At 40.3% G+C, this 27,680-nt stretch overlaps 2 protein-coding genes across 5 annotated transcripts in view; both read right to left on the reverse strand.

Moving 5' to 3' along the window:
• Positions 1-950, reverse strand: part of LOC109959550 (calpain-5-like) — an 8,249-nt gene extending 7,299 nt beyond the window's left edge. The window contains exon 1 of one of the 2 annotated variants that reach the window (XM_020599004.1): positions 871-950. In XM_020599004.1, the coding sequence (XP_020454660.1) occupies positions 871-906 (36 nt within the window). In that variant the 5' untranslated portion in view covers positions 907-950. Of the gene's footprint in view, positions 1-433; positions 561-870 lie in introns of those variants that run through there. The other variant, XM_020599005.1, reaches the window with a different exon arrangement.
• Positions 951-6,419: 5,469 nt separating this feature from the next.
• Positions 6,420-27,618, reverse strand: LOC109959453 (neuronal migration protein doublecortin). Of its 3 annotated transcripts, none has more exons than XM_020598854.1 (7): positions 27,534-27,618; positions 23,612-24,037; positions 20,845-21,185; positions 13,239-13,341; positions 10,394-10,483; positions 8,800-8,897; positions 7,362-8,690 (listed from the first exon to the last, which is right to left on the reverse strand). In XM_020598854.1, the coding sequence occupies exons 2-7, from the start codon at positions 23,973-23,975 to the stop codon at positions 8,634-8,636; spliced, it is 1,053 nt and encodes a 350-aa protein (XP_020454510.1). In that variant the 5' UTR covers positions 23,976-24,037; positions 27,534-27,618; the 3' UTR covers positions 7,362-8,633. The 3 variants fall into 3 exon arrangements, with proteins under 3 accessions (XP_020454511.1, XP_020454510.1, XP_020454509.1); XM_020598853.1 differs by having other exon boundaries at positions 27,475-27,563; XM_020598855.1 differs by lacking the exons at positions 7,362-8,690; positions 8,800-8,897 and adding an exon at positions 6,420-6,926 and having other exon boundaries at positions 27,475-27,564.
• Between the last annotated feature and the right edge of the window lie 62 nt (positions 27,619-27,680).

Below are 27,680 nucleotides of genomic sequence, written 5' to 3' on the forward strand. Positions count from 1 at the left end.
AGAGTGTTATATCCTCACACATTATAGCTACCACCTCATTTGATGAGGACAGTAAATCATTCTGTGGCTGCGGATAAGGAGTTAAACAAGATTGCGAGTCTGTGCCAAGCGTTACTGTTTGAGTGGTCCTGGCTTATGTGGTCATGCAGGTTATTTTTGGTTGGTTATTTGTTCTTCTTTAGTGGGCCATAAGTGCAGCACGCGCCTATTTCTGACACTGTAAATGACTGTTTACAGGATTTAGCCATATGTGCTCTTATTTGCAAACAGCTGTTTATATTCAAGACAGTTTCATTATGCATGCTGGTACACAGTGGTGACATTAGAAATGCAGCAAGAAAACTAGCACAACAGATCAAACTGGACAACAGAAACGATCAGATTTCAGGCATGTTTAAATGCTAGAAACTAAGTGTAAGCTTGTAGCACTTACAATCTTGAAAGCAACACTCGTGTGTGGTGAGCCCTCTGATCCTTACGGTGATCAAACGAATTCAACGTCCAGCCAAGCTCCTTTGTTATGTGTTCAAATCAATCCCATATTTCCATCCAAAGTCCATCCCATTAAACAACAGCCTGTGACACCTTCCTCAGATCCAGATTCATTTTCTTCAGTTTTGCCTTTTGGCCACAAGGACTTCCCCCAATTCATTCATTTGAACACAAAGATTGTTGGAAAGCTGGTCTGGCAAGTTATGTAAAGGGCTGATACGCTGATTACAAACAGAAGGGAGGGAAGAGAAGACTGAAACTGAACACCTTCATTCCCACCACCCAGCAAGCTAAAGCTGATACTGTACAGGTAAAGACTTGTCCTGTACAGAATCAGTTCAGTCACAAACAGTTACTGCAATCTAAATCTCACCTTACCTGTAGGTACTGGATATTTTGTCTCGTCCATCTCATGTGGTTTATTTTGCCTCAGTAATGAAAAAAAATCTTCTGGTTAACCTCAGGTCAGTCAAAATGAACAAAAATCACAAATAAGCCATGTACAATACTGAAAGAGAACTAATAAGACAAACTGGCAGGGACTCAGTGTCCTGGATGAACTGTAAGGAGCACAAGAGGCATTTTGACTCCCTCAGGCAAATGAAAGCCTTGTGTGGATAACTGAAGCTTTGAAAGTGGGGGCAAGAGAGGCAGCTCAAAAAGAATGTTGTGATCCAGCAGTAATAAGATGGCTCCCTACAGAGGTTAACTAGACAGGCCATAGAAGAAACCTAAGACGTATCTAAAATAAAAATAAATACATCAGATTAGTTATGATGTGAGCAAAGACGATGCAGAGTTAAAGATATGAGCAAAAGATCACAAGAAGTAAATAAATGAATGAAAATGATTATAAAACTGTTAAAGTGATATGATTTTCTTAAATTACTTCAGAATATATCTTGCACAAGTGTATTATAATTCATTTAATAATGTCCAATTTATGTATTTATTTAATATTGAACATTTTGAACCTCCTTGTTTGGTCCACTCACCGGGGTCCAACCATAGTACTGCCAGTACCCTGGATTCTGTCGGTACAGAAAAAAAAATCAACTACTAGCCAGATTTTTGTGAAATGTGCCATGGATATGACATTTTCCAGAGGATAAATCACTGAGGTGACCTCCTGACCTTTCATTTCATAAAACCATCACACCAAAAATGTTATTTGGTTAAATACATGTCAAGATGTAAAAGCTTTTCTGACGTTTACAGAGTGCATTAAAGTCTCTTCGAGGAAAACTGTGTTGGACATTTTAGTTTTTATTCAGCATTATTCTCAGGACAAATATCAAGGCTACATATATACTTATGCACAAACTATTTAATAAACTGATGAGGCACACTGAAATAAAGATTTGATGGACTTTGTATCCCTTCCTCTAAAGCTATCTTAAAGCATAAGGTTGGTCATTTTCTATATTAATAGTATTTTCAACACTGCCCATAGAGAGACTAAAGTTAGCAATTATCTCTGTCTACTCATGATTAATTTATGTCAGTCTGTTGGTCCAGGTCCCAGTTATCTTATTCATCTGTGCCGTAAACCTCCACTGTTGTTCAAAAGCAATTAAAAACACATCAGGGAAACAAACCGCTGTGCTGGTTGATGTTTCCTCATTATAAAGCACCAGACCTTGATATATGTTTTTTATACGATGCCCCAAGGGCTCCAAATGGCCGTAACTTTTTACAATCTGATATCAGCAAGAGTCAAGAGCCCATGCACAATGTCATTCAGTGCAGCAGTGTGTTTCCCTGATGTGTTTTTAATTGTTTTTGAACATCAGTGGAGGTGTTTGGCACAGATGAAGAAGTTAATCCAGAGAGGCAAATTATTGTTGGCGTTAGTCTCTGTATGGGGAGTGTTAAATATACTGTTGATATAGAAAATGATTGGCCTTATTCTTTAAGGCTCCACAAGTTGTACAGTTATTGTAACATTGCATTGCACACTGTGTCCAAAGTATTGTCGGCCAAAGGGGCTGTAAACAGAGACTTTGACTTTTCATTGTGTTGTTACAAAAGTAACCACTGACAGCCTTCTGCTCATCCTCCAGCAGAGATCTGTCCCACACAGACTACTCCCCATTCATCTTTCTAAAACCCCCTCTTTGCCCCAAGACACACTATGGCGATATATAACAAATACTGTGTGTATAATTTATGAGAAGAGGATGTCCTAGAAGGCTGCAGACGGCCCAGCCAATATTTATGAACATGGAACAATTTCTCTCAAAGCCAGAAGGTTGTGAACTTTAACCCTTAACGTCTTCAAAACGTGAACCTGAAACTGATCCAAAGAAACAGAAGTGAAGATCAGAGAATTTTCATCAAGTAAAAAGGAGAGGAAAGGAGAGCGAATTGAAATAAATGCTCTGAAGTCAGACACGTAGTCTGAGAAAAAGGCGGTGCTCTTTGGTAATCAAAGCTTTGGAGATCAATAAACAATAACAATAACTTTAAAAAAAAGTTAAAATGCCTTTAATTAAATTGACATGTTCAGTGAACAAGGTATTTAAAAAGTAACTTTGATGCATTCTGGCATTTAGCCTGATATTATATGTGTATATACTATATATATATATATTTGTTTTTTATCCCCTCCCCCATTTCCAGTGAGAAGGAGGGAACTGCTAGCTGTCTTACTAGGCCAGTGATGCCTTGATGACTAAACAACTTTGCCTGTTGTTCATTAGTGCTACTTAAATATGTTTCACTTGGAATGTTTGTCATGTGTTGTAACTTCCTGAAGAAATCTAAATGCTGAAATGTATCAAAGTTCCTTTTATAATACCTTGTGTTCTCATCATCATAATGTCATCAGAGATTAGAGATAAATATTGATTATAGGGGACCAGACCTTAGGCAACTACAAGTACGAATTATTAAAAAGAACATTTCTATTAAGCCTTTGTACCAGAGCTGTTCTTTTACTATTAGATTGAATTGAACAGTTTCTCATTATATTTTCTCATTACATTTCTAAATTGCATGCTTGTTTTGAATGGTCTTTAATATTTCAGTCTGTCTAAACTAAATGTCTGTGTTTGAGTTGTGCAAACTTTAAAGGGCAATTACCAAACAAAAAGACATTTTGCTGTTCATGGTTTAAATTGTTTTAATTTATAAGTAAGTTTAACCTTAGACAGCTTCAAATCGTGCCAGTAAAGCCAGGCATTTGACTGTCAGGGCCTGGGTTAAACATTTACAGTCTTTTCATAGTACATTTACAGTATGAGATAGTGAGAGATAACAGCATTTATTAGTCTCTGTTTGTCTTTGGGGCACAGTACCAGAGCTGATTACAGTAGAGTCGATTCTAATGGAATTCAAAGTTTAAGTGCAGTAGTTTCACTTGCTCAGATTTGACCGCCTATTATTAAGAAGAGATGGCAAATGACAATACACACACATTACAACCAGCAGATGGCGGGACATTCATAAAGGTAAATGGTAAAAATGGTAAATGGACTGTATTTTATATAGCGCTTTCTCACAGTGTGTTGCACTGGCCAAAGCGCTTTACAGAGATGATACACCATTCACCCATTCACACACAACATTCACACACTGATGACGACAAGGTAAATGTGTGTCTTTATGTGTTCTGATGAAAACAGCCTTATTATGTCCATACTTGGCTCACGCAGCAGAGGCCGCCACAGCTACACTGGTGTGTGTGAGTCAGATTCTGTCAAATTTTATAGCAATGACAGGAAGAGGCACTAAAAAACATGACAAAGCAACAGAAAAAATGTTCAGTCACAGTCTAGAAAGGAGGTGCTGCAACAAACTTATATTAAGATGTGGCATACTTAATATTTTATTTTACAATAATGCATCACTACAGTAGATTTCAGCAGTTATGAATGCAAACTAAGGCTTCATATCTGAATTCGTGCTTAGCATGTTATATATGTGATCGGTAACAATTATTTTACAGGTCAGCTATTTCCTAATAATCTCTTCAAGGTTTCCAGGTAGTTTGGTTTTAACTACAAAAAATGGAGACAAAGCTCTGAGAGTGATGTTTTTCTTAGTTCCGCCACTTATTTGAAATGGTATTCTTCATTTATGCTTGAACTGGACAAATTTCACACTTTGGATGTGTAGCTTATCTTCTGTCCTCTAAAGAAAGCCTTGTGTTTGTGCTAGTTTAGCATTTAGAAATAACTGAAAGAAATTTTACCTGTAATTACTACCAAATTATATAGTTTCTTCCAGGCAACGTCTTTGGAGATCATTTAAAAATAAGCTGGAGTTTACAGACCTGTAAAATAAAACAGTGCCATGTGATCATTATGGATGAGCAAGACTGATACTCCACATCTTAGGTACAATGTAGGGATGACTGAGGGGCTGTAAAAGTAATGAACATAGAAACTGTTCTCAGCATCTGTGATGCTGACTATAACTACAGAACCATGAGGTCAACTAGTTTCCAAAATCAAGCTCTAAGGCAATTTAATTACATTTATACTAATTGTTTACATTTGTACACCATTAACTGGAGCGGTCATTGAAATACATATAGTTAATTGGGCCCAAACAGCACATTCTATTAATTAAAACTTGATAAAATGAGACCTCTACATTTTTGTGGACTCTACAAGCACCTTACAAATATAAAACATGGTTTAAATTAGCTTGCCAGTGGTTAGGATTTTTGATCATATAGACACAAAATACTTTAACATGATCATTCTAGGTTATAAAAAAAAAAAAAAAAAAAAAAAAAAAAGTGTTAATAGTTCAGCTGGGATTTTTATGTCTGGTCGCCACTGATGATGTGAGAGAGGTTTCCTGTTCCCATGGTAATGGAGATGATTCTGTAGCAAGATGCACATGAACACATTACTATTTTTAATTCACAAAAAAAGATCTATTTATATGACTCAGTAAATTCATAGATACACGAAGTGGTTGGTATTAGTATTGCTCATATACAATGTGCACACACATGCACCATTATTTTCCGACTTTACTGGCAAAAACCTGAATTGTGGTTTTATTGGTGAACAGAAAATAGGCAGCAAAGTACTGCTGCTGCAATTCAGAGATACAGTGGGACTAAACCAGGGGTGGCCGATCCTGGTCTGAGGGCCGCTGCCTTGCTTGTTTTCCCAGCTACCCCTGTCCTACTACTGCTGATTACCTGGATCAGGTGTGTTCAGTCAATCCGAAGCTGGAAGATACCATCTTAGATTAAGGCGGAGCGAAGAAAGAAAGTGAGATGGTAACTTCTAGCTTCGGATTGACTGAACACACCTGATCCAGGCAACCATCCAGGTAACCAGCAGCAGGTAGGACAGCGGCCCTCGAGGACTGAGAGCAGCCACCCCTGGACTAAACTGTGTTTGACTTGGATCAGAAATTAAGCTACAAAGTGGAGACCAGAGAGGTGAAATACAACATTTTTAATTGCAAAAGGATACCCATTAAAACATTGAATGAAGCACTGAAACAAGCCACTGTGACATTGCAAAGTACCACTAAAAAGGACATTGTAAATTTCCATGACAAAAAGTCGTCCGTTCTATCAGAAAAGCATACATATGAAAGAGAACAGGAAGGGAGCGTATTTACACCACAAGTTTCCTGTAACTCTACAAAACCAGGTGCGCTGGGAGGCCTCCTCATTCAAGACACTTGATGTTTTACAAAAAGCTGTTAACGTAGAAACAAACCTTCGGTGTCCGATTTCATTTATCAAAAACGATCTTAAAAAAGGGCATGACTGTTGGTGATGAATTCATATCATCCGTCACACGTGGCAGCTGTTTCACACAAGACAACCAGCATTTCCTGTTACTGTTCAATATGTTGTAGTGCTGTAATATGCAGTAAATGAAAATCAAGGAAACAAGAGCTTTACTAGCATGTAAGGTTATACAAAACTGGAAAAATGACAACAAATGGGATTTTTTTTTTCTTTTTTTATAAGAGATGCCCCCGCTGTTGGATTAGCTGATATCCTTAGCTGCTGTGCTGGTGTGACAGCACTCCCTGCAGGAGAAAGGTGTAGTTCACAGCACCAAATAGCTCAGTGATGGCTTGCTTTAAGTGGCTAATAAACTTTTCAAAGCTTATCCAGAGGGCAGGCACCAGATCACTCCTAGGACATACAACTCTCACATCTCTACAAAATGGAATAACTGCATGGAAATGTCAGATTTAGTTTAGTTAAATTATTGTGCAAAAAAAAAGATTTAAATTATTTTGTTGAATCCAAATGCATAGATATTCTTCTCAAGGATGCTACAAGTGCAGCATTTTTTTTAATCAATACACAAAAATGAATTGTGGTCACCTATTGTAATACCGGCAAGTGGACAGTAAAGTGTGTGTGTGTTGTTGTGGTGGTGAAAGAGTAGCTCCCCGTTTTGTGCTTCAGTGTCTCCTGTTTAGACATTCTCAGGGTTGATTCCCTGCAAAATTGGAGCAAACTCTTTTCAGTAGATTTCTAAGTTGTTACTGCAGAAACAGAAAAATGGCAATCGAAAGCTGCACACAGAGGTTTGAAAAAAGCACTAGTGTTTATAGATGAGAACAAGTTAGAACTAGAAAAAAAAAATCCTAGACAAGTACCCTTAATATAAATTAACTTTATAAAAATGTAAAACCCACACAGATTAGACAACTGCTATTTTTTTAAGCTCCCCTGTATCTGAGAACTATGCCGAGCCATGCAAAAGAGGAAAAATCCCATTACTGTTTAGCGATCTGATAATAACTACCTGCCTCAGATTATTTAATCTTGATGTTATGATTTGTTAAAAGTAACATGCATAAACCTCCAGGTGTTCTTCCTCCATAAAGTCGCATATTCCCACTTCCCATAATTCTTGGTCTAAAAATCATACTTTGGCTTTAAGACCTTTATTTATTTACCATTACAAATTCACACAATTGTACAACAAACCATCACCACTAGTTCTGGTGAAGCAGTGATCAACCGGCTTAAAACTGCATACTGAATTTCTGTTGGCTTTTAATAAAGAAGGGGGGCCTAATTTGTCCTTTGGTTGTTTTTATGCGCCATTAGGTCCTTCAAATCAGCTTTTCACACGCCCAACGTTTCACAACCATCTATCAATATCATGCACTGCAGTCTGTGAAAATAGCTAACACAGAGGGTATGTACCATGTATAGCCTAGTCTACTTTATGTAGAGGGTCAAAATAGAGGAAGCCCCAAAATAAAGATTCCCCTCAGTGTGGAACGCTTGTTCTTCGCCTCACGTCCGATTGGGCTGGAATTCTAATTACTGCCAACATGTGGATCTTGATGCCTCTGTGTTTATGCTAGTTTAAACTATCTTTCTACACAATTAAGTTTAATCATTTCTCAGTATATTCAGTTGGGAATATGAATTCTCATTGAGGAGGCATTGGCTTCTCACAATAATCCACTTTAGTCAGTAGCTGCATCCCATGCATCCTCACCCTCTGTGGTGGGGACTTCATTTTGGCTGCTTCTTTTACTTTGACCATACCCTGTATAATGTTGAGCAAATGTTGGTTATGGAAGCACAGCAATGGAGATTCGACAGAGATGTTGTGATGGATAGCTATACACAGTATTTACAGCAGGTCTGAAAGACTATCTGGCTTAGCAAACGGCCTGTGACAAGGAACCTTTCACACCATTAACCACAGAGCAGAAAGGACAGGACATGGAGAAAGAACATGAATACAAGTGATACAAAAGTTGAGTCAGTTCTGATTAACACCCCTAAAAATAGCCATTTGCTGCTTGGAATTCTGTGACTGAAGTATTCAAGTAACAGTGCTTCTTTTAACAAAATGTCTGAGAGCAAAGTGAAATTTTTACACCGTGAAATCAGTGGGTAAGTGAACCGTGCGCCCTTTTGAAAAATTGTGGCTAACCTCCATACAGAAACATTTATGAAAATTAGTGAGCTCAGTGTTACAACATGTATAGAACTGATTTTTAAAAAAGATTTTATTCTCAAGCAGCAAATGGTGCCATAGCCCCGGTGGCTAAAGCCTTAAAAAGAGAGAGTGGCTCTCCTAGACAACAGGTGGCACTGTGAGTGAAGGTGGAAAGCAGCAGAGGTACAAAAACTTCTGTGTTTCAGGCCCAAAAAAGGAGGCAGGCTGGAGGAGGAGCGTCTACATTGATTCACCGAGAGAATCGTCATCATCCAGAGATAAAGGCAGGTAGAGATCCTGGAGAAATGGAGGAGGGAGGGGGGCATGTTTGAATACAGTACAGAGCATAAAATGATGGAGCTGAAGAAAAGATGAAAGGGCAAGAGAGGAAGAGAGGCCCGGGTACCTTCTGCTTATTGTTGAGGCCTGGACTGGTGGGGGTGGAGGTGGGGGAATGCTTGGAAATCGGGGTGGAGATCTGGCTGCTGGAGCCTGTCCCGTTGGCTGAGAGAGCCCACAGAGCAGAAAAGAGAAGGAGCAGAAAAGGAGAAAAATAGGCAAATAGTAGGTGGATCAGAAAGTGTGTAAGAGAGGCCCGAACCTCTTCCCTTGGCTCTAAAGAAAAGCCATTCCTGAACTGTGGCCACAGCTGGCTACAGCGTAGTGGGCCGATGAGCTGTTTGTTACATGGCACTGTATTCACTCGCTGTGCATCCTGCCACGTTGCTAGGATTCACTCTGGGCAGAACATTGTTTCAGTCCAAGAGCAGTGTGAGGTGATGTAGTAATGTGTTTTAAGTGGGTTAAAAAGAGTTTTTGTCTATAAGGGATAAAAAGAACTGAAAGGACTATGAGCCAGATGGCCAGAGTAAATTTTAGCCAGTGAGTGTTGTCAACACAGCTTGGACTAAAGTTCGTTGTTAAACAACCTAATGCCACTGGCTTCATTTAACCACTCAGCCAGATAAAGTTTTAACTGTAGAATTAAACGGTTTGAACACTTTAAAAAAAAAGGACAATCCCACCTCAAAACATACAAATTATACCTCCATTTGTCTTGGGATCTTAACACCAGTATAAACAGAGTGCAGCTGTTTTATTAGTAGACCAAACACTCGTCTGTGGGGCACCTCTTCTCTATATACTGTACAGCAAAGCTGCCCATACGGTCTATGTTCTGTCTCTACATGTGAGAAATTTTAGTCATCCTCTGTACAAAAACCCATCCCAGTGCTGTGATGTCCAACTGAAGAACACTGTGTGTCACTGTGGACTTCCACCCCGACACCATGACAAACACGCTTTCAATGCATTCAACTCATTAAACCCAGTGCACCCCAACACAAAGTGCTGGTAAGGAGGCCAACTTCTCTGGACATTTTAGACTGATATGACACGATGGAGAGCATTAGTCTGCGGGTCAAGGGACATGCTCAGCTACTGTTGGTCAATAGACCATAGCAGCTATTAACCAATTAGACCGGAGAAGTGCACCTATACTGTATAAACACACAGCACACAAAGAGGTGCAGCACAATGTTTAATATAAAATATTCAAGTGAGGACCAGTGTCTCTATGTTCTATTGCTTCCTGGCTATTATGTGCTCAAGTCCCTGCTTGCGAGACAATCAGCTCAAGGCTGTTTACACTGTTTATTTTTAATGTTTTATTCATGACTAAAACAATGTAATCTGCACTGGAAACATTACACTCAATCAGATGTTCCCCAGTAAACTAGCATTAGAGTTTCTTGAGGTGTTGCACTGAGATTAAGGAGCTGATGTTTGGATCTGGTTGGGATTCAGTTTTGTCCACCACAAGCCCTGAAGCTGATATCATATTACTTTTCCATCATATTTTGTAAATCTTGGGTTAAATTACAGCAACAGAGCTGACCGAGTTCTACTTCCCCACCATCTCTTTGTTTTGGTTTATAGGTCAGGGTGAGGACAGATTCTCTTCTAATGCAAGCAGGAAGTGTTACATGTAGGGCTCTCACTTGACTCAGCAGGAGATTTGCTGCGCTTGATCGGACCAGGACTCTTTACTGAACCACGCTGAGCTTTGGGTCCCTTCATCACCCTGCATTCTGTCAAAAAAAAAAAAAAAAAGCACAAAGACAATCACCACTGTTTTCAACACCAAAATGAATGAGTGAGCTACACGTTTTCATGTTTGGTAGTGCAGCCCTGTCCAAATAGGAGTAAACTCCAATCAGAATGTCTGAAATCAGGGTAACAACAACATTAAATAAAACTAAATAAAGCTCTACATAGATAATATGTGGCCAGATAACATTAGTGGTAAGTGAAAGTGTGTTTTTGTTGTACAGTAATTTGAATAAACTGACCGAATCATGATGTTGACTCCAATGCTATCCTGAGAATGTGAAATGGGCAAATGGCTGGAACAGCTGCACATGTACTTTTCTGAATCAAATCTTTTACTTCTGCAATAATAAAAATGTGTCTGAATGACGGCATGCTGACTTGACATTGACTAAAGGACATAAAATGTAATATGAGAATGTGTCCCCACAGCACAAACATTATACAGCAAGTGAACAGAAGCATAAAATAACACAAAAGGAAGGAACCGTTCTCTGCTGAATGTCAACACATCTCTTCTGTCAAGAACCTCACACCCAGCTCTGTGAGAGCACTCAAGCTTTGAGAACAGTTGTAGGGCAACATTGTGCATGTGCATCAACTAGAATGGATGTGTTTTTATGTATACATAATCTCATTTTAAAGTGTTTACATTTTAAAAGACAATGAGCAGCTTGGTTGAGGGCTCTAGACATCATTAGTTCATGCAACTAATATTGTAAATCAAGCCTCAATACTGACCGAACTGTGTCCACAGTACAGGGAACCAAAACGTTCTGAAAAGCGGGCAACAAATGTCATCAGATTTTTAAATCTTGTTCATTTTTTCCATCAGATAGTTTGTGATTTCGATTGAAACCCTGCCAATTTTGGACTATTTTATATACCTGTACACCAACCAGCCATAACATTACGACCACTGGCGCCTGTAATTTATACAATTCAGAAATTGGTTTATATTACTAGATTCACTGGCTGTGATTGAAAAGTGATGTCTGTTGCCTTTATATTAATTTAAATGTAGAGCAATGACAGACTATATAAATCACAATGAATGCATTAAATTCTGGGTCACTGTGTTAATCAGAGTAGACTCCAGACACTGCTATTCCTCCCTCGCTATCTTCCCCTCTGTTTGTACTGCCAGGCCACCCCCTCCCACTTTTCCTCTTTTGATGCTAATTATACTCTGTCCTCCCTCCATCTCCTGGGATCACACCATGTCTCTCTTCTCTATCTTAACCTTCACATGCTACTAGATACAGAAGTATATTCATGTGATACCGTTTTCAAGGTGTGCCATCATGTCTGACAATCCTTCAGACCGGCAGCTTGTCTAGTTGACTCAGTTGTCTCGAAATAGCAATCTGTGTAGCCAGACTCAGGGCTTTCTCAGCTTCAGCTGATGCTGTCACTGCATACACAGAGCTCCAATTACACTTGTGTTCCTCTCCATCTGCATACTCTTGTATTTAACTCCTTAAAGCCTTCACAATAACAACTGTCAGGGAGAAATGCTTTAAAAAAAAGAGTCAGGATTTGGCCATAAATCACCCAGAGTGTTGAGGGTTTGTAGTAGGGTAGTGTATCACTGACGGGGTGCTCTCCTCTTCCACTCAGGCCGACTCAGTGATGTCTGATGCTCGAGACTCACAGCCATTACCCCAAGGTTATTATAGACCAAATGAAACCATCTAGCTTTGGTTCCATGGGAGGAGTACAATGAAAAGAAAAGGTCCCAGTTCATTCTAAGGGAACTGGGATCTCCATGCTGCCCAGATTTAACAAGGAACTCAAGAGAAGAGAAAGGATGAAGAGAGCACGATGACAAATCACATCTCCATCAGTGCTGTGTTAAGATTAAAAGACATTTACAAGATGTTGAATCTTTTTGGGAAAAAAAGAGAAGGGTTTTATGTCTGTGGGGACCAGAGACACTCAGCAAGAGGACTGGTTTTACATTTTCTCTCTTTGACTTCTCAGCATTATCAGCACCAGCAGATCAGCTGGCCTAAACCTGTCAGTGCACAGATTAATGGCTCTTCCTCTTGGCCTGTTCTGGTCCTTGGTGCCAGCTGCAGATAACAGACTTCTCTCCCTGTCTCCTTCTCTTTGTTGGACTCTCTCTCTCATAAATAATTTTTCTCCTCACAATATACAAGCACACAGCTTTGTAAGTGAATATAACATTTTTACATTAAAGAAAAATCTAGTATTACAAATTTTAAGAGTTGCTAATGACACCTCAGGAAACACTTGGCACTCACTCTGATCATGTTTATTTTTTCCATTAAATCCTTTTCCTTATTTTTCTAAAATCCCTATTCTAGATATTTAATAATCAGGTTTATCTCTCAACATTATATTTACTAAACAGATGAGATGGTATTTGAGTATTTAAGAAAGTCTTTGTAATACAATGAGTCCAGAATATTGGGAAAGGAAACTGGCACAGTCATACAGTGCTTAAAGTTTCAGGACAAACACAGACAGATTGGGCTATATCCTCCCTGCCCAAAAAAAAAAAAAAGTCAGAATCCGTTCATTACTTTGAGTTATCCTGTTAACAAGCAAACCAACAAACGGCAGCAAAAACATTATCACTGCACTTGGCAGGGGTAATAACGTAATATTGCACAACACTGATAAAATGTTGTGTGTACACTTAATGTTGTTACTAGCCTATAGTTATTGTATTTTATGATGTAAAATACAGACTAAAGTGGTTAAGCTCACCGTTCTCATCCAGAGAGAAGTCATCCTGGGCGTACCGGAATTTCTCTGGTCCACATGCAATGAAAACATCGTCATCACCAAAGAAATCCTGAAGGCAGGTAACCTGTGAAACCAGAAGACCCCTGTTATCAAAACATGACTACAACCATGCTAGCACCTCTGTGAAGCTGTACCTACAGTAGGCACAGATGTGCTTTCAGCTCACATCTAATACAAACATCCTCACGGTGACACTGACATGCTGGTGCTAAGCACATATGTTTACAGTATTTGCCATCTTCGTTTTAGTGTACTGGCGCTAAATGAAATATGAGAATGCCATTAGTTGTGTAATAAAATATTGTACCAATTAAAATTAAAATTGTTGTGGATATATTTCACAAGAAGCTGCAAATGTCTCCTGAGTTAGATGAGAAGTCAGGAGATTACCAAAGTCACTGGGATTCATCATCAGGGGGACCATGAATGTCTGCACAAACCTTTAAGGTAATTCATCTGATGAGATTTTTCAGTCTGAACCCCAGTGGACTGCCAGGCAGACCAACACTGCCATCTCTAAGACCTAAAGCTGCCATGGAAGATTTACTCACAGATATGAGGGCTAAATGCTGATTACAATTATAGGTGCATAGTGTGAACACACAGCCTTATGTGGATCAATTCACTGAGTAACAATAAGGTCATGGTTGTCTGCCAACCAAAGGATTTAGTCAGTTATGTCAGTAAAACGCTGCTTTTGTGTTTACTTGTCATGTTAACATGTCTGTAGCTACATTAACACAAAGGCATAAAAAAGCCCACACTGAGAGGAAGATGTAATGTCTTTGCTGTAATGTTTAAATGATACAACTTCCTTCCCCAGGGACTTTTCACTCTATAGCAGCTGTTGACACAATATGGCCTACTTAGTGGACAGATGTCTTTGGGCCACACCTTGTCCTCTGCTCCTCCATTATGCAGGCCCTGCTACCAGCCCAGGCATGCCTATTAAAAGCCATTCAAGCAAAAAGCTGCATTTCCTCTTGGCCATTTTTTTTTAGTCTCATGTTCAATTTGCATTTCAACCCCTGATGAAATATCTCCTTTGACATGTAAACTATTGGATGAAGACATACAAACTAATTGAACTACAGATGATTGGCTCTGTGGGACTCATTCTCTAGAAACACATGCTCTTAGACTTTGGACCCAAAATATTAGCCTTTGTTAGGACAGTTTCCAAGATAAACATGGTTTCCTTTGTGATATTCACCCAAACTATGAGCTGCAGATAATTTGGGAACACCCCACCCCAGCAGCTGCCATGTTGATTCTCTTTCCTACTAGACAAGCTAAAAGCGTGCGGTGGTGACTCGGTGGCGTGGCATCCAGCAGCTGTACCCTCCTCTGTGTCCCACAAAATTCCCTGAATACAAGGCTTGCGGAAACTCGCTAACGTACAGAGATGGTGCTTTGACTCAGTGGGTCAGAGTCCAACAGGTTTTTCCGTTAATTTACAAGATGCACATTTGGGCTTTCATATTTGTCCATTATCAAGAGATTAGATACATGTTACTGTCATTAGGTTAAATTGTTGTGCAGCAACTAGGGCACCTGACACTCACTATAGATGGAAGCAATAAGAGGTCAGGTGAAGAAGAAGAGATGGAAATGAGCTGTGTAGATGCTGATCCCTGTTTTAATGGGTTTTAAGAGCTGATTAAAAGGATAAAAGTGTTTATCCAGAAGACTGCTACCTTAATCTCACTTAACAAAATCTCCATTTGATTTGAAAGATTCTGTCCTCCCTGTTGGTTTCTGATTTCATAACAGACTTACTGACCCAAGAGAGGATCCAAACAAATGTGTTGCATAGAATTAAACACTGGAAATGAGTGGAAAGCTGGAAGGAAACTTTGTTCTCTGTTCAATCTGGGACTGAAACAGAAGCAAAATGACTCACACAGTGAATGATAATGTCTCTGGCTCACAAGCTTTCACAGCAAAAAGCTATTCCAATGTGGCCAAGAGCTTTGCCACTTACTGTACTTAATTCAAAAATATCAGTTGTACACTATGTCACGGCTACATTTCAAGGATATTTAGAAGCTAGGTGACAGGAAAAATGTCCTTAAGAGTCCTCAGCAAAAACACTGAATCCTGTGTAATTCTGTTAATCCAATTCCCAACAGGGGTCACAGTGCAGGTCTCTGACCAGGCCTCATTGCATCATCAAGACCACAAATAATACACAGTGTGTATCTAGTGTCCCACAGACACTGCTGCAATCCCAAAAACCTGAACTGCATGTGCAAGATCTACTAATTAAAGGTTTTTTCCTCTGACATGAGTTAATAGTGCTATGTAACCCTGTGCACATTTTCATATGTCTACAGTTCACTTGTGAAAAACCGCTTTGCTGTGCATGCAATCAGATCACAAATAAAATGTTGAGTCCCTTTAAAAACATGGCTGTGGTGAGGAACAAGCAGGCCGGCTTAGAAACATTTGGACACAGGTTAAGAAGCATCCTCTATCAGTTTGATAAGGTTAGTGTCAACCAGACCCTCCTGGCAACAGTGCCTAGAAATATGATATTCAGTTTAAAAATGATCACAAGCCCTGACACATTACACATGAAATGCATGCACTAAAGTCAGTGGGTATATGTCTTTTTATATGTTTATTGAAGGAAGGCAGGTAGGATTTTCTGAAAAACTGGCTCCTTTCAGACTCCAGGTGCCCCTGACCAAGCCCAGCCCTAATCTCCTCCTCACCAGCTGTCAGGACCAAATGACCCCCCCCAAACAAGTACCACCAGCTACGCAAAGACCCACCAACTACAGCAACTAAATTGTCTTTTTAGACCATCTCTGACCAATCACCCACAGGTCACAGATGTAGCCCTCTACAATTCTGCTCTGGTAGCTGAGAAGAGAGTTGGTCACAAGTCACAATTTGGACAAAACAGTCCAAAACATCTAAACAGCAGGGGACAGGATGTAATACAACTAAAGCTTGAGTTAAAGTAAAATGGCAAATAAGAAAACAAGTGTGAGCAAATTCTGTAGTCTCACTATGACTGAAGACTGAAGTATAAAAAGAAAGGCTGAAAAAGTGTGTGTAAGACCTTGAATTGTAACCCGTGGGGAAACTCTCACACCATTTCCTTCACTATAGACACAGGCCTGATCAATACCAGCACTGGGTGGAACATTCCTCCAAAACATTGTCTCCATCTTGGTTCAGTGTTTTATAGAGAAAACAAAGACTGAAATTAAAAATCAAAGTTGTTTGCTTTTGAAATAACAGCTCAATTGATGGATACAGTATAAAAATCAGATGTGGCAAATCAAAATATTTAAAAAAGCAGTTTTTTTGCCATCAACACCGACTTTGTCCCACTGTAATGATGACTTTACCAGCTGCCTTTCTGACCCGTCTGTGACCTTGGTGCACCAGCACAGTGTCCGGATACATTTGGAGCACAAATTAACCAAATAGGCAGCAATAACTTCACAGTCATGGGGACCAGCTGGTGCCTGATGTTGTTTTAACCCCACCCCTCCCCAACCCTGAGGAAGCAGGCTTTCCATTTGGCTGACCGATGTGGTCGTAGCATTGTTAAACTGTGCTTCCTCCTGTTCCCCCCAGGCCATGCTCACTTGTTGATGTGGTGTTTGTGCAGGATCGAGGGCCACATAGGCTTCCATGTCTGCTCAAGATGCTTCATCGTGGGGACCACGCCTCTCTGTCAGCCTGACTGTCTGCTCCACAATGTCTGTCTGTCTATATGTGTGTGTGTGTGTGTGTGTGTGTGTGTGTGTGTGTGTGTGTGTGTGTGTATGCAAGTGAAATCTGACAGTGAGCTGTGCTGATGGGTAAGAAAGAGAGAGCGGGTAGGTTAAGACCCAATGTAAAGAGCATACTCAGCGCATTACAGCCATTGTCACAAACTGAATCCATCACAGCAGAGCTTATTGCCATGACAACTGCTGCAGCACCACAAAGAGCAGGCAGACTGCAAGAGCACTGATAACCAGAGGAAAGCAGGCTTCTCTTTCCTTTTAGCACCATGTATTTTAGTCATTAAGAAGCCCTGAACCCATGCCTGTATCCCTCTCTTATTCAGTGAATAATTTTACCATAAGTTATCAACTCAAAGCAAATTTCCCTGACAATAACAGTGTAACCTTGTGCCTGCAGCATCTATTTCTTGTCTTCTGTGGCTCTTTGTTAACAAATAGATTTTAATAGAAAAGGATTTGAATGGAGAATTTAATTCTAAACAAGGTCAGAATAATGGGCACTCAGAGCCATAAAAGAGTCCTCCGCAACACTGCAGACTTGTTCATAACAACCAATCACACAGCAACACAATGGACCTTCAGCAGATTTCACAAATGCTGTGTGGATTTGGCATCCATTAAAGAGCTTCTCCAAGTTGAATTCAGATGAATAAGCAGCGTATCTTAAATGCAAATCGGAACTATGCAGAAACCTCTATCAAAGAGGAATGAATACAAAATGCCTGCCAGCAATTAAAAAAAAAAATAAAAACCCTGTCTGATTTAATGTAGCCTTCTGAAGCAGTGAGGGCAAATCAAAAAATGATTACTCCCCATCAGCAAAATAAAATGATCCTAATTTGCTCCAAGAAAGGAAAATGGTTCCTGAATCTGCTGGCCCCACCCTTTTCGATTGAAATGAAAAGCACCAGCATTTGAGGGGAAAATGGGAGTGATTCTGTTCACTGACAAAGACAGGCGGGCAGGCAGTCTTTCAAGTCTGTGCAGCACTAATAATAATTAAAAAAAAGAAAAGAAAATCATGCATGAAAAGTAGCCATTTTAAAAACCTGAATCAAACGTATACATCCATGTGCTCGTCCACCATTTCACTTCCAGTGACAAACACAGGTAAAAAGAAAATCATGACAACTGATTTTTAAACCACAGGCTTGCATAGATAGTAAACTCTCACACCCGCTACAGGATGTGGTAACTGACAGACCAGGCCACACCAGCTGGGCTCTCTTTGTGCCTGGGATGTGGTCTCCTAGCAACCGGTCCCAGCAGCTATCGCAATGGAATGGGAAGAGGAGGGTCGGTGCAGAGCTGGGGAGGGGCAAGCACTGCATCCATATTGCTTCTACCATATCACCTCCACCACAGAGCAGCTGCACCGTACCTCTGCACACAAAGACGCTGCAATAATCTGTGCAGCATTCCAGCATTTCTGTGCATTGCAACAAGACCGAGTCAGAGATCAATGTAGACCAATAATGAAATATTTCATCTATACCTACAGTGATGTCAGCAGAATCAATCTGCTCTGACTGGGGTAGCTACCACAGTCACTGTTAAATTCACTTGTGGAAACACATCGTTAAAGATGTATGGTTATAAGAAATATCTTGGGGGCAAGAAGAGGGACCAATCCTAACCACAAACATAAACACATAAAATATAACAAGGACTGCAGTATCCCACCAGATGTCTGCAATTTCCAGTGTTTGTCGGAAAACCAACATAAGACCAGGGGCAGGCAGACTGCACCCTGGGGAGAGAGCATTACAATCTAATTCCCTCATCTATCAATTCAGAGCACCTCCCCTCCTCCAAAATATATTTATGTGATTTGGACCTTTTTTTTTTTTAATACAAAGAAAGCTAAAGAAGTACAACAGCTAAATGAGCTCGGCAGGGCACAATTCACAGTTCATCTGTAATGAATAATACAAGAAAAAGGTCCCTACATGAGGATTATTGAATATTAGCCATATCAAAGAGAGGACTTAGGGAACAGATGTCCACGTTTATATCCACACATGCTTTCACGCCTGTTCCTTCTCTACTCCTCTGTTAATTGACTGTGATTCACAACACACTCTAGAATCACAGATACATGAACTTTGCAGTTACAGGTGTTGGCTTTTAAATAATCATCCAGAGGAAAAGTAGATCAGTACCTATACCTATCTGCAAGATACATTTTATTGTAGTTATTGAATGTTTACATAGTGGATTGCTAAATGATATCTGTGTGTAGTCCACTAATCTTCATGTTAAGATCATGTTACTGGAGAAAATGAAGTTAAATCAATATACTTTATTAACAGTTTGGAGGTTTTGTTGTACAGTAGATGACTGCTGCCAAACAGTTTAGTATATTTCTCACAATCTGAATGCAACTGTAAAATGTGAAACCATCAAGAAATGCACGGCTATTTACTATTAAACATCATCAAGAAATCTCTCAAGCAAATTAGAAAGCACTACTGTAACTACTCAAAGTAGAACGGTTAGCTGCCTGCCAAATACATATTAAGATGCATTTCAGTATTTCCTCTGAAATAAAGAACATTTGATGTCAGTACAAGTCTTTAATGCCCAGTGCTGGCCAGTGGAAACTAAATGTTTTTTTTTCCTCTGCAGATTGCTGTGCCCCGAATTCAGTTTAGCTACAACAGCCAAAGGATCCTATTACTAAACACTACAGAGTTAGGAAGGTTACTCAGGGCACTTTGTTATACCGTGGCTTCCGTCACTTAATTAAGACATGTCTGTATTTTAAATGCATCTACAGCTGCTTCTCAAATTAGAAATTAAAGCCAAGAATTGAGTTGTGATTATGTCTTTGACAGATTCTCCATCTCTGGTACGGTCTGATAACAAGAAGCTGATCCCTTCCAACCTCAGATGTGTCTGAGCAAGCCATTTAAAAAAGTATGTTCATATGTCCAACAAAATAATAATGAAGAACTTTGAGCTATTCTAAGATCAGTATATTGCAAGGACTGCAACTTAGAGTAAATTAAGTTTAGTTGGCATTGGTTTTGGTGTGCATGTTAACATAAAAGCTTTTCTAAATGCATTTTCCCACTATCTTACTAAATTAATAGCATGCACAATCCCAAATAAAGTAACAATGGGGATAAAATGACTAGACAACTATACAGGGCTTGGCCCTTTGACACTACCATAGTGGCTGGACAGACAGAACTTCCCAAGACTTTTGAGCTTTTCAGTGACAGATGGATTGAAATACCAGTGGCTCCACAACAAAGGCTGGTGGACAGGACAGTAAGGACTTGAACTGCAAGCCAGCAGAATATGGTGCGCCAGAATAAAGCCTGTAGACAATAAGAGCCACCGTGTACACAGACTGTTCTCATGGATGCTCAAGGTTCTCATGGAGCTGCTGTGTCATTGTTGACAGAGGGTAGCAGCAGACAATAACATTTTGTCATCCATCTTCCGTGGAATGAAGTTAAATGAAACCACTGAAGATACTTTTAGTATTGTTTTATTCTCTTTTTTTTTTGCATTGCCATTGCTGCTTCACTTTGATCCCGATAACTCCCTGGGTGTGGGTGGATGTATGAATGATGAACTGTCCTCAGTCATGACCACAAATGTTCCTATTGTGTAGCCTTGCTTACATACTGTACAACCTTTATTCAAGTTACCTCTATTCCACATTAAACAAATGCAGATGAAAAAGCCATCTGCATTTGTTTAATACAGAGTTTTTCATATGTATATTATGACCCGATAAGCTCATGTGATGTAAAGTCTTTCCTGAGAGCACAGTCAGATGGGCAGTGGCTGAAGGCGAGACATACCTGTTTGCCATCAAGCGTGTAGATCCTCTTGACCACACCACTTTCAAGTTTAATGGCCTCTGTGATGTCAGTGAGCACCTGCTCGAAGGAGTGTGCCGTTTTCTTGTTGAGGAGGATGCGCACGGCTTTGCGTGGCTTCACGCCGCTACGCATCACTGTCACAAGCTTGGGTCGAACAAAGTCCTTGGTCTCTCTGGGCTCGCTGGCAGCCTTAGCAGCTAAGGACTGCATGTTCTTCTGGCTTGCTGAGGCCTTTACATTCACTGACCAGTTGGGGTTTACGTTCTTAGTGTAGTCGACCTTCTTGTAGAAGTTCTCTGATGCACAAACATAGCTCTCCCCTGTGACGACAAAGAAAAACCGGGTCAGGGTGTTGCAACCACTCAGCTCTTTAACTCTGACACCTGAGAGTCCCAGAGGTTTCTACACAAAGGTTCTTAAATTATGAAATGTTTAGACCTGTGGGAGCAATTCTCTCTAGGCTTTCACATTTTGGATCTCATCTTTCACTGAAGTTGCTGAGAATTAAAACTGTTCACAGCCTTGCTTTGAGGAACCAGACTCCTCCTGGAAAAACATGCTGCTATTGAGATTTTCCAAATGTTTTTTAACCTCCGAGGACCACAAACTAAACTCCAGTTGTCCCCACTGCAATGACTGGCAGCTGTAGCCAGGATTAACTACAGTATCAGGTTGGATCTATACCAGTGAGATAAATGGGAATCTGTTCATTTTTGATGAGTTTCATCATGGACCGTTTTAGGGTTTAAACAATATTTACAATTAAAAACATCTCATTAAGAGAATCCATGATGAATAAGTGTCACCCAAATACATGATGTAGCACAGATCATTTTAACATACCTGCACTTTACAGTGCACATTGACAGTGATAATATAGCAAACACTCTGACAGAGATTCATTCTGCTTGGAGTTTAAAACACGTATCCCTTGGCTTGGCAAGACCTCCAGTACAACACACATGCTTCCAGACGAAGCCTATTGTATGAGCCTACCAAGCATTCTTTTACCATTTCATTTAATTGACCAAGATTTTACAGCAGATTGTGCCATTTGGGCTCAGACAGGGCGAGGAGATAAAGTACAGACAAAAGGCAGCAAAGGCAAGAGATGTGGAGAGGAAGAGAAATCCTGGCAACAAGGGAAATCCAGAAGGCAATAATTAGGCCAAATGTGGAGAAACTGTGACAAAGGCACAAAACTGGATTACACTGTGTGGAGAAGATTGAGCAATTAATTACATACCACAAGAGGAAGCACAAATGAAATGCCCCACCACCACCCACAGTGCGGCCCCTTCTTTGCTGCACTCACGACAGTCACACTCACTCTTACTGTAGCCTTCCTAAGCAGAAGAAATGATCATCTCCTCTTGGACACATTAAGCTGCAGTTTTATTTTCTAGCTTTACCACAAGCTCACGCCACCCACCTCATCCTACTTCTTCAAAGAAAACTTGTGTTTCCCAGTAAGTACACTCAGTTGACTCAGTTAATTGTATTCAACAATCATTTCAAGACCCAGATGAGAAACATCTGATTGTATAAAACAATTATGTCCAGGGTCAAACAGTATTCAACAAATACTGTACTCAAAAACATTCACTTGAGCATCAATACTGTTGAATGTGAGCAAAGGTTTCACTGACGTACTGTACGCCTTTCCTCCAAGCAGGCTGGTGCAGGCAGGGACCATCTTGTTTGGTGCCAAGAAAAGACTTCATTCAATCACAAACAATGTTTCCAAATCTTTGCCAGTTTTCACAACAGGAATCTGCGAGCACACAAGTTCACTTCTTGTTCTGATCAGCCCACTGATGCCAGGTATAGACCGCACAGTAACACTAACAGCCATGATGGCGGCTGCTCCTGAAGCTTTCTATCATTTGCAATGCTCCCATCTATCAAACAACAGAAACTCATTCACATCCCAAGCAAAGAGAACATAAAATGTCATGATTTAAGACACTTTAGCTACTTAATTAGAAAAATATTTCTTTCCCTCATTCTAAATAAAAATGTGCTATTTTAAATGGCATTTCCAGCCACTGTTACTGCAGATGCTGTTGGAGATGTCTGACAGTACAAACTCAAAAACTCCCCCACCCAAATTGTGACTGGAGGATTCTTTAAAGAATTGGATACTAATGCCATCTGTTAATGAATCATTTATCCCATGCTGAGCTGTAGAGAGCTGCCTTTACAGCTCAGCACGAACCCCTCAGGGAGGCCAAGCTAAACACCGTAAAACTAAGACCAAGGCAGAAGATCAGCAGGGAATATTTCAAAACACAATTACAGTATGAAATAGAAATTGAGTAACATGGCATAAAACAAGAAATGCTTCTGTGAATGTCGATGCTTAAAACTGACTTTAAAAAAAAACTTCCAATGCATTTTGTCACAGTTCCAGTCAAAAAATAATAGTTTCATTTTTAAAGAACAGAACACACAATGTGCCAACAGCTGAGAAAAGTGGACCGTGTCACTCAACTGCCCAAAGTAACCCTTCAGATTAGAAATTGACACTTCATATGAGAGATTACAGGAGTCTAGACCGAATAGATAACACTTCAGATCCCAGAAAGCCAGAAATGTTCTTCTAAATCTTCTCAGCACAGAAACTGAACTGAAACCGTAAATCTTTTTGTGTAATCTTGATCTCACTACTGTCAACATGCCAAGAAAGAGATGCACTAAATCAGAACCAACATGTGCTTTGTGTGTCCTGCTAAAACATGCTTACCTTCCTCTAGCTCATCCATGGACGCGATCTTGCGTGAGCCATCAATAGTGAAGATAAAGCGGACACCCTGGGGCAAGTTGATGTGATCAGAGAGTGAGCGTGTGAGGTCGGCCAGGAGAGAGTCAAAGGTGCGAAATCGGTCAGTGGCCACAGCGTACACAATGCCCTTGAAGTAGCGGTCTCCGTTGCGGTAGAAGCGCACCTTCTTTGCTTTCTTCTCATTGGTGAGGGCCTGCAGAGTGCGCGTGCGGTAGAAGCTGCAGTGGGCGCTGTGGGTAGGGCTGGGGAGTCCATTCATGCGTCCGCCCCGCGGGGCACGGGAAGCCTTGTCTCGCTCGTCAAAATGTCCAAAGTCTAGCTCCATGATGACTGAAAGTTGTGATGGTGGTGACAGATGTGTGGTGGTGGTGACCAGCACCGGAGAGTCTGGGGGAGGGAAACAAATGCATGTAATACAATAATACATTTTCATTTGTCTAGATAACAGGAAATGGCAGGAATATCAGCTCCATATCAACAGAAGTCTGACTACTCAGACTGATTTGTGCATTTATGATCATTTTGCCAAACAGATGTCGCTAAAAAGAAATTACTAGTGCCTTTCTTCCTATTTCTGATGACTAACCTCTATTATTATGAACCACTGAGTTTTTAGTACATTTTAAAAGCAGAAGACGACGACACCAAACATATGTGGACTTTAATTTGATATATAAATCTGTCATAATGTAACAGCAGATGCATTCAGAGAGACAATGAATGAACCCAATAACTGTTTTTAGTGGGACTAAAGGACTGGTGTTGAATGTTCTGGCCTTCAGGCTACACCCCAATGCGCCTTGATAAAAAGCAGTGATCGACTGTCTTGTCTCCAACAGTGGCCACTACAAAAAACAATGTGTGTGTGTGCATTTGCTGTGCTTTCAAAAAAAAGATGACTTTCAGCCTGAATAATTTGGCACCACAAATCTTTAGCTATTAAAAATAGCATGAAAGTCTGCACTCAAAATTTAGACAATTTACTGAGCCTTGCACCTGCTAGAGGTGTGACGCCTTGTGGCAAAATTTCATTTGATGCCAAGTAAGATAAACCCATTCAATGCCAGGTTTAAATAATCATGAAATCAGCTTTTCAACTCAAAATCAGGGATTGTAACAACGTAGATTTAGGCTGGTAAAATAGGATTATACACAGGGATGGGATAAAGATGACTGATGGATTATAAATGGGTTGACAAAGATTAGATAAACAGACCAAAACATTGTATAACATACCTTCTTAAACTGTAAGGATATTGAATATTTATTGGGTTTATAATTTGCCAGGATACATCCATAAATGCACTGCTGTAAGCAAAGTGTACAATTAAGATGGCATTATTTTAAGGAAGCTCACAATCCAGGGGCTCACGTGGTTGGTAGCATAAATGACAGGTCACACTCTCTTCTTCTATATTCTGACTACCAACACCTCGTCTCACTTGTCTGCACAGATGAATCACTAACTAGCACATGTGCATCCAATAAAGTCCAAGGACTGAGGTTCTAAAATGATCCTTCCATAGAACATTTGGTAACTTGCTGGCTTAAATATCTGAAAATCAATTAAGCCCTGACTTCTCAAGGAAGCAATATATAACCATAAAATAATAGTTATGCCCTTTTGTGTCCAGTGTGATAAGCATGGGATCTCAGTGATAAATAAAATTGTAAAGGTGGTATTTTTAAGTTTATATGTATATTGTACCCATATGGTCAGTCACTCACAACCGGGCTACCTGCTAGCAGCACGGCTCACACGAGGGATGGGTGGCATAATCAATCGTAGGGTTGTTTAAAAATCTGTACGTTAGTACATTTACAAGTATTCAAAGTGACATGGTTAAAGTTGTACTTTGTTAAGTCAAGAGAAATTGTGTTTTTCGAATAAAAGCCTCAGTATGGGTATCAGAGAATCTATCATAGTACTCAATTTAATACTAAGCTCTGTGTACAAAATTATCTATGTGACTTGTAACATGATGCGAGTTGTTTCTCTCTTAGCTCTGGATGTAGTAAACGAACAGCAGAGATAATGGATTCTCAAAGTAGCGTTTAAAATTTAAGTGGAGATTACAGTATTATAAGGAAGTTTAAGAAGCATCATCAATGCATTTCTGGATTTGAATCTTAGTTGAAGCTTTGATCACTGAAAATAAACGGCTCTTTTTTTTTCTTTTTTTTTTTTTAAATAGTGGGGATTTGATTCTTAGAAATTAAACAAATGATGCACCTGCTCAGACAAACAATAAGTCACTTAGGTCAGTCCATCACATAAGGCTGGAGCAGATTTCCCATTAAAAAGGAAGGTCTCTTCCTCTTAACCTTCCAGCTGATGACACAACTCAGCCTTTAAAAACCACAAAAACCTTTTCAACCACATATTTCGGATTGTAAACAGATACACACCCATACAAACACCAACCACATGAAAGAGGAAGTTATCTGTGCCCACTTTAAAGCCCTGCTCCACTGACATCATCTCCTTCTTCATGCAGTGTTCTTTAAAAGGCATTTGTGCTTAGGGTCTCCCAAATGTCCAGCATTTACTGCCATTTATCGACTTTCAGTGGAACTGAATTGAGATGAACACAACAAATTGTGTTACTGTTTTGCTAAATTCTGAAAGAGTTAAAATGATTAGTTGAAAAACCAATTATGCAGTAAAATATTTAAATCAGCAACTATTTTGATAATCATGCCGGTCATTTTTACAGTAAAAGCATCAGCCTTTCTTTGGTTCCGGCTTCTCTGGTGTGAGGATTTGTTTTATATCAATGTGATATTGAATGTCTTTAGACTTTGGATGGCTGGCCAGACAAAATAAGATAACTGAAGACCTCACAAAATGGGAAATTATAATGGAAGCCTTTCACTGTCTTCAAATATTTTACTGACCGAGAAATAATCATTGGAAAATATGTTACCTATGCACTACCGTATAGAAGGCCATGCTCACAACAGAGGCCATTAAAAGTGAAGAGAAGGAAGCACGCTGCCGCCACCCATCCTTGTGGCAGGACAGTCCAATCCCCTGCTAACCTCTGGCTGTGCTGCTGCTGCTGACCAGGGTTTCAAGACAGACACCGATAGGGGTGGGACTTCTGCAGAATGGGTGCTCCTCAGCTGACAAAGGCCAGGTTTCACACCCATCTGCTGCACTAATGGGCAGAGCTAAACTGTGACCCTTCCCCAGTGGAGAACCAAGTGGGACAGTCCATTGTCTCAGACAGGGTGCCTGCCTTCACAGTGACATCACCATCTCTGCTGCTTGCTGGAGGAGCAGCCGGGCCGGTTTATTCTCCAGCATGAGTCCATAAAGCATATTCTTGATGATTTTCCCCCATAGTCAGAATCAAAACATTCCAGTCTTTACCTAAATGGCATTCCATGCTTTACATCATGAGTATCCCTCTGTATGGCTGCACTGACTCATGTCAGTGAAGAAAAATGACCACAGTAAAACGCATGCGTTCTCCTGACAGAGGCACTGCAGCAACACTGTGTGGTATCACTGGTATTTTTGACGGGTTTTGTGTTCCTGAGCCACCCACACAACAACACCCCGGTGACTACACACTCCTGACAAACCAGCCAGCACCACATTATGACTCTCCAGACATCTTCATCAAAGCCCCATTCACACGCACAGGATCTACACTCCACGCCACGCAAAGCTGGTTTTAAATCAGTCACAAAGGCAGGAGAAAAGTTTGATGACAGGGTGAGAGGGACCGCATGGCACAAAGCAGTGGCATAAAATTCAAGGTTTTCCTTTCAAGGGAGAAAAGGGTTGGGTGTGCGCACACCTACTCACAACCCACCTGCTCAAACGCACATCTAAAAAAAAATGTATTCATTCTTTTCACGCAGAAAAACTTACACTGTCACCTCAACCTGCCCGCTCCGAGTCATACTATCACAATTTCATTTCTCTTTCAATCAGTAAAATCTGTAGCTAATCCCACTAGGATCGGACTCACCTAAGTCGCTGCTTGCGGAGTGAAGGGAGCGTGTGCGGGGGGGGGGG

This window comes from Monopterus albus, unplaced genomic scaffold, assembly GCF_001952655.1.
Source record: "Monopterus albus unplaced genomic scaffold, M_albus_1.0 scaffold39.1, whole genome shotgun sequence".
NCBI lineage: Eukaryota > Metazoa > Chordata > Actinopteri > Synbranchiformes > Synbranchidae > Monopterus > Monopterus albus.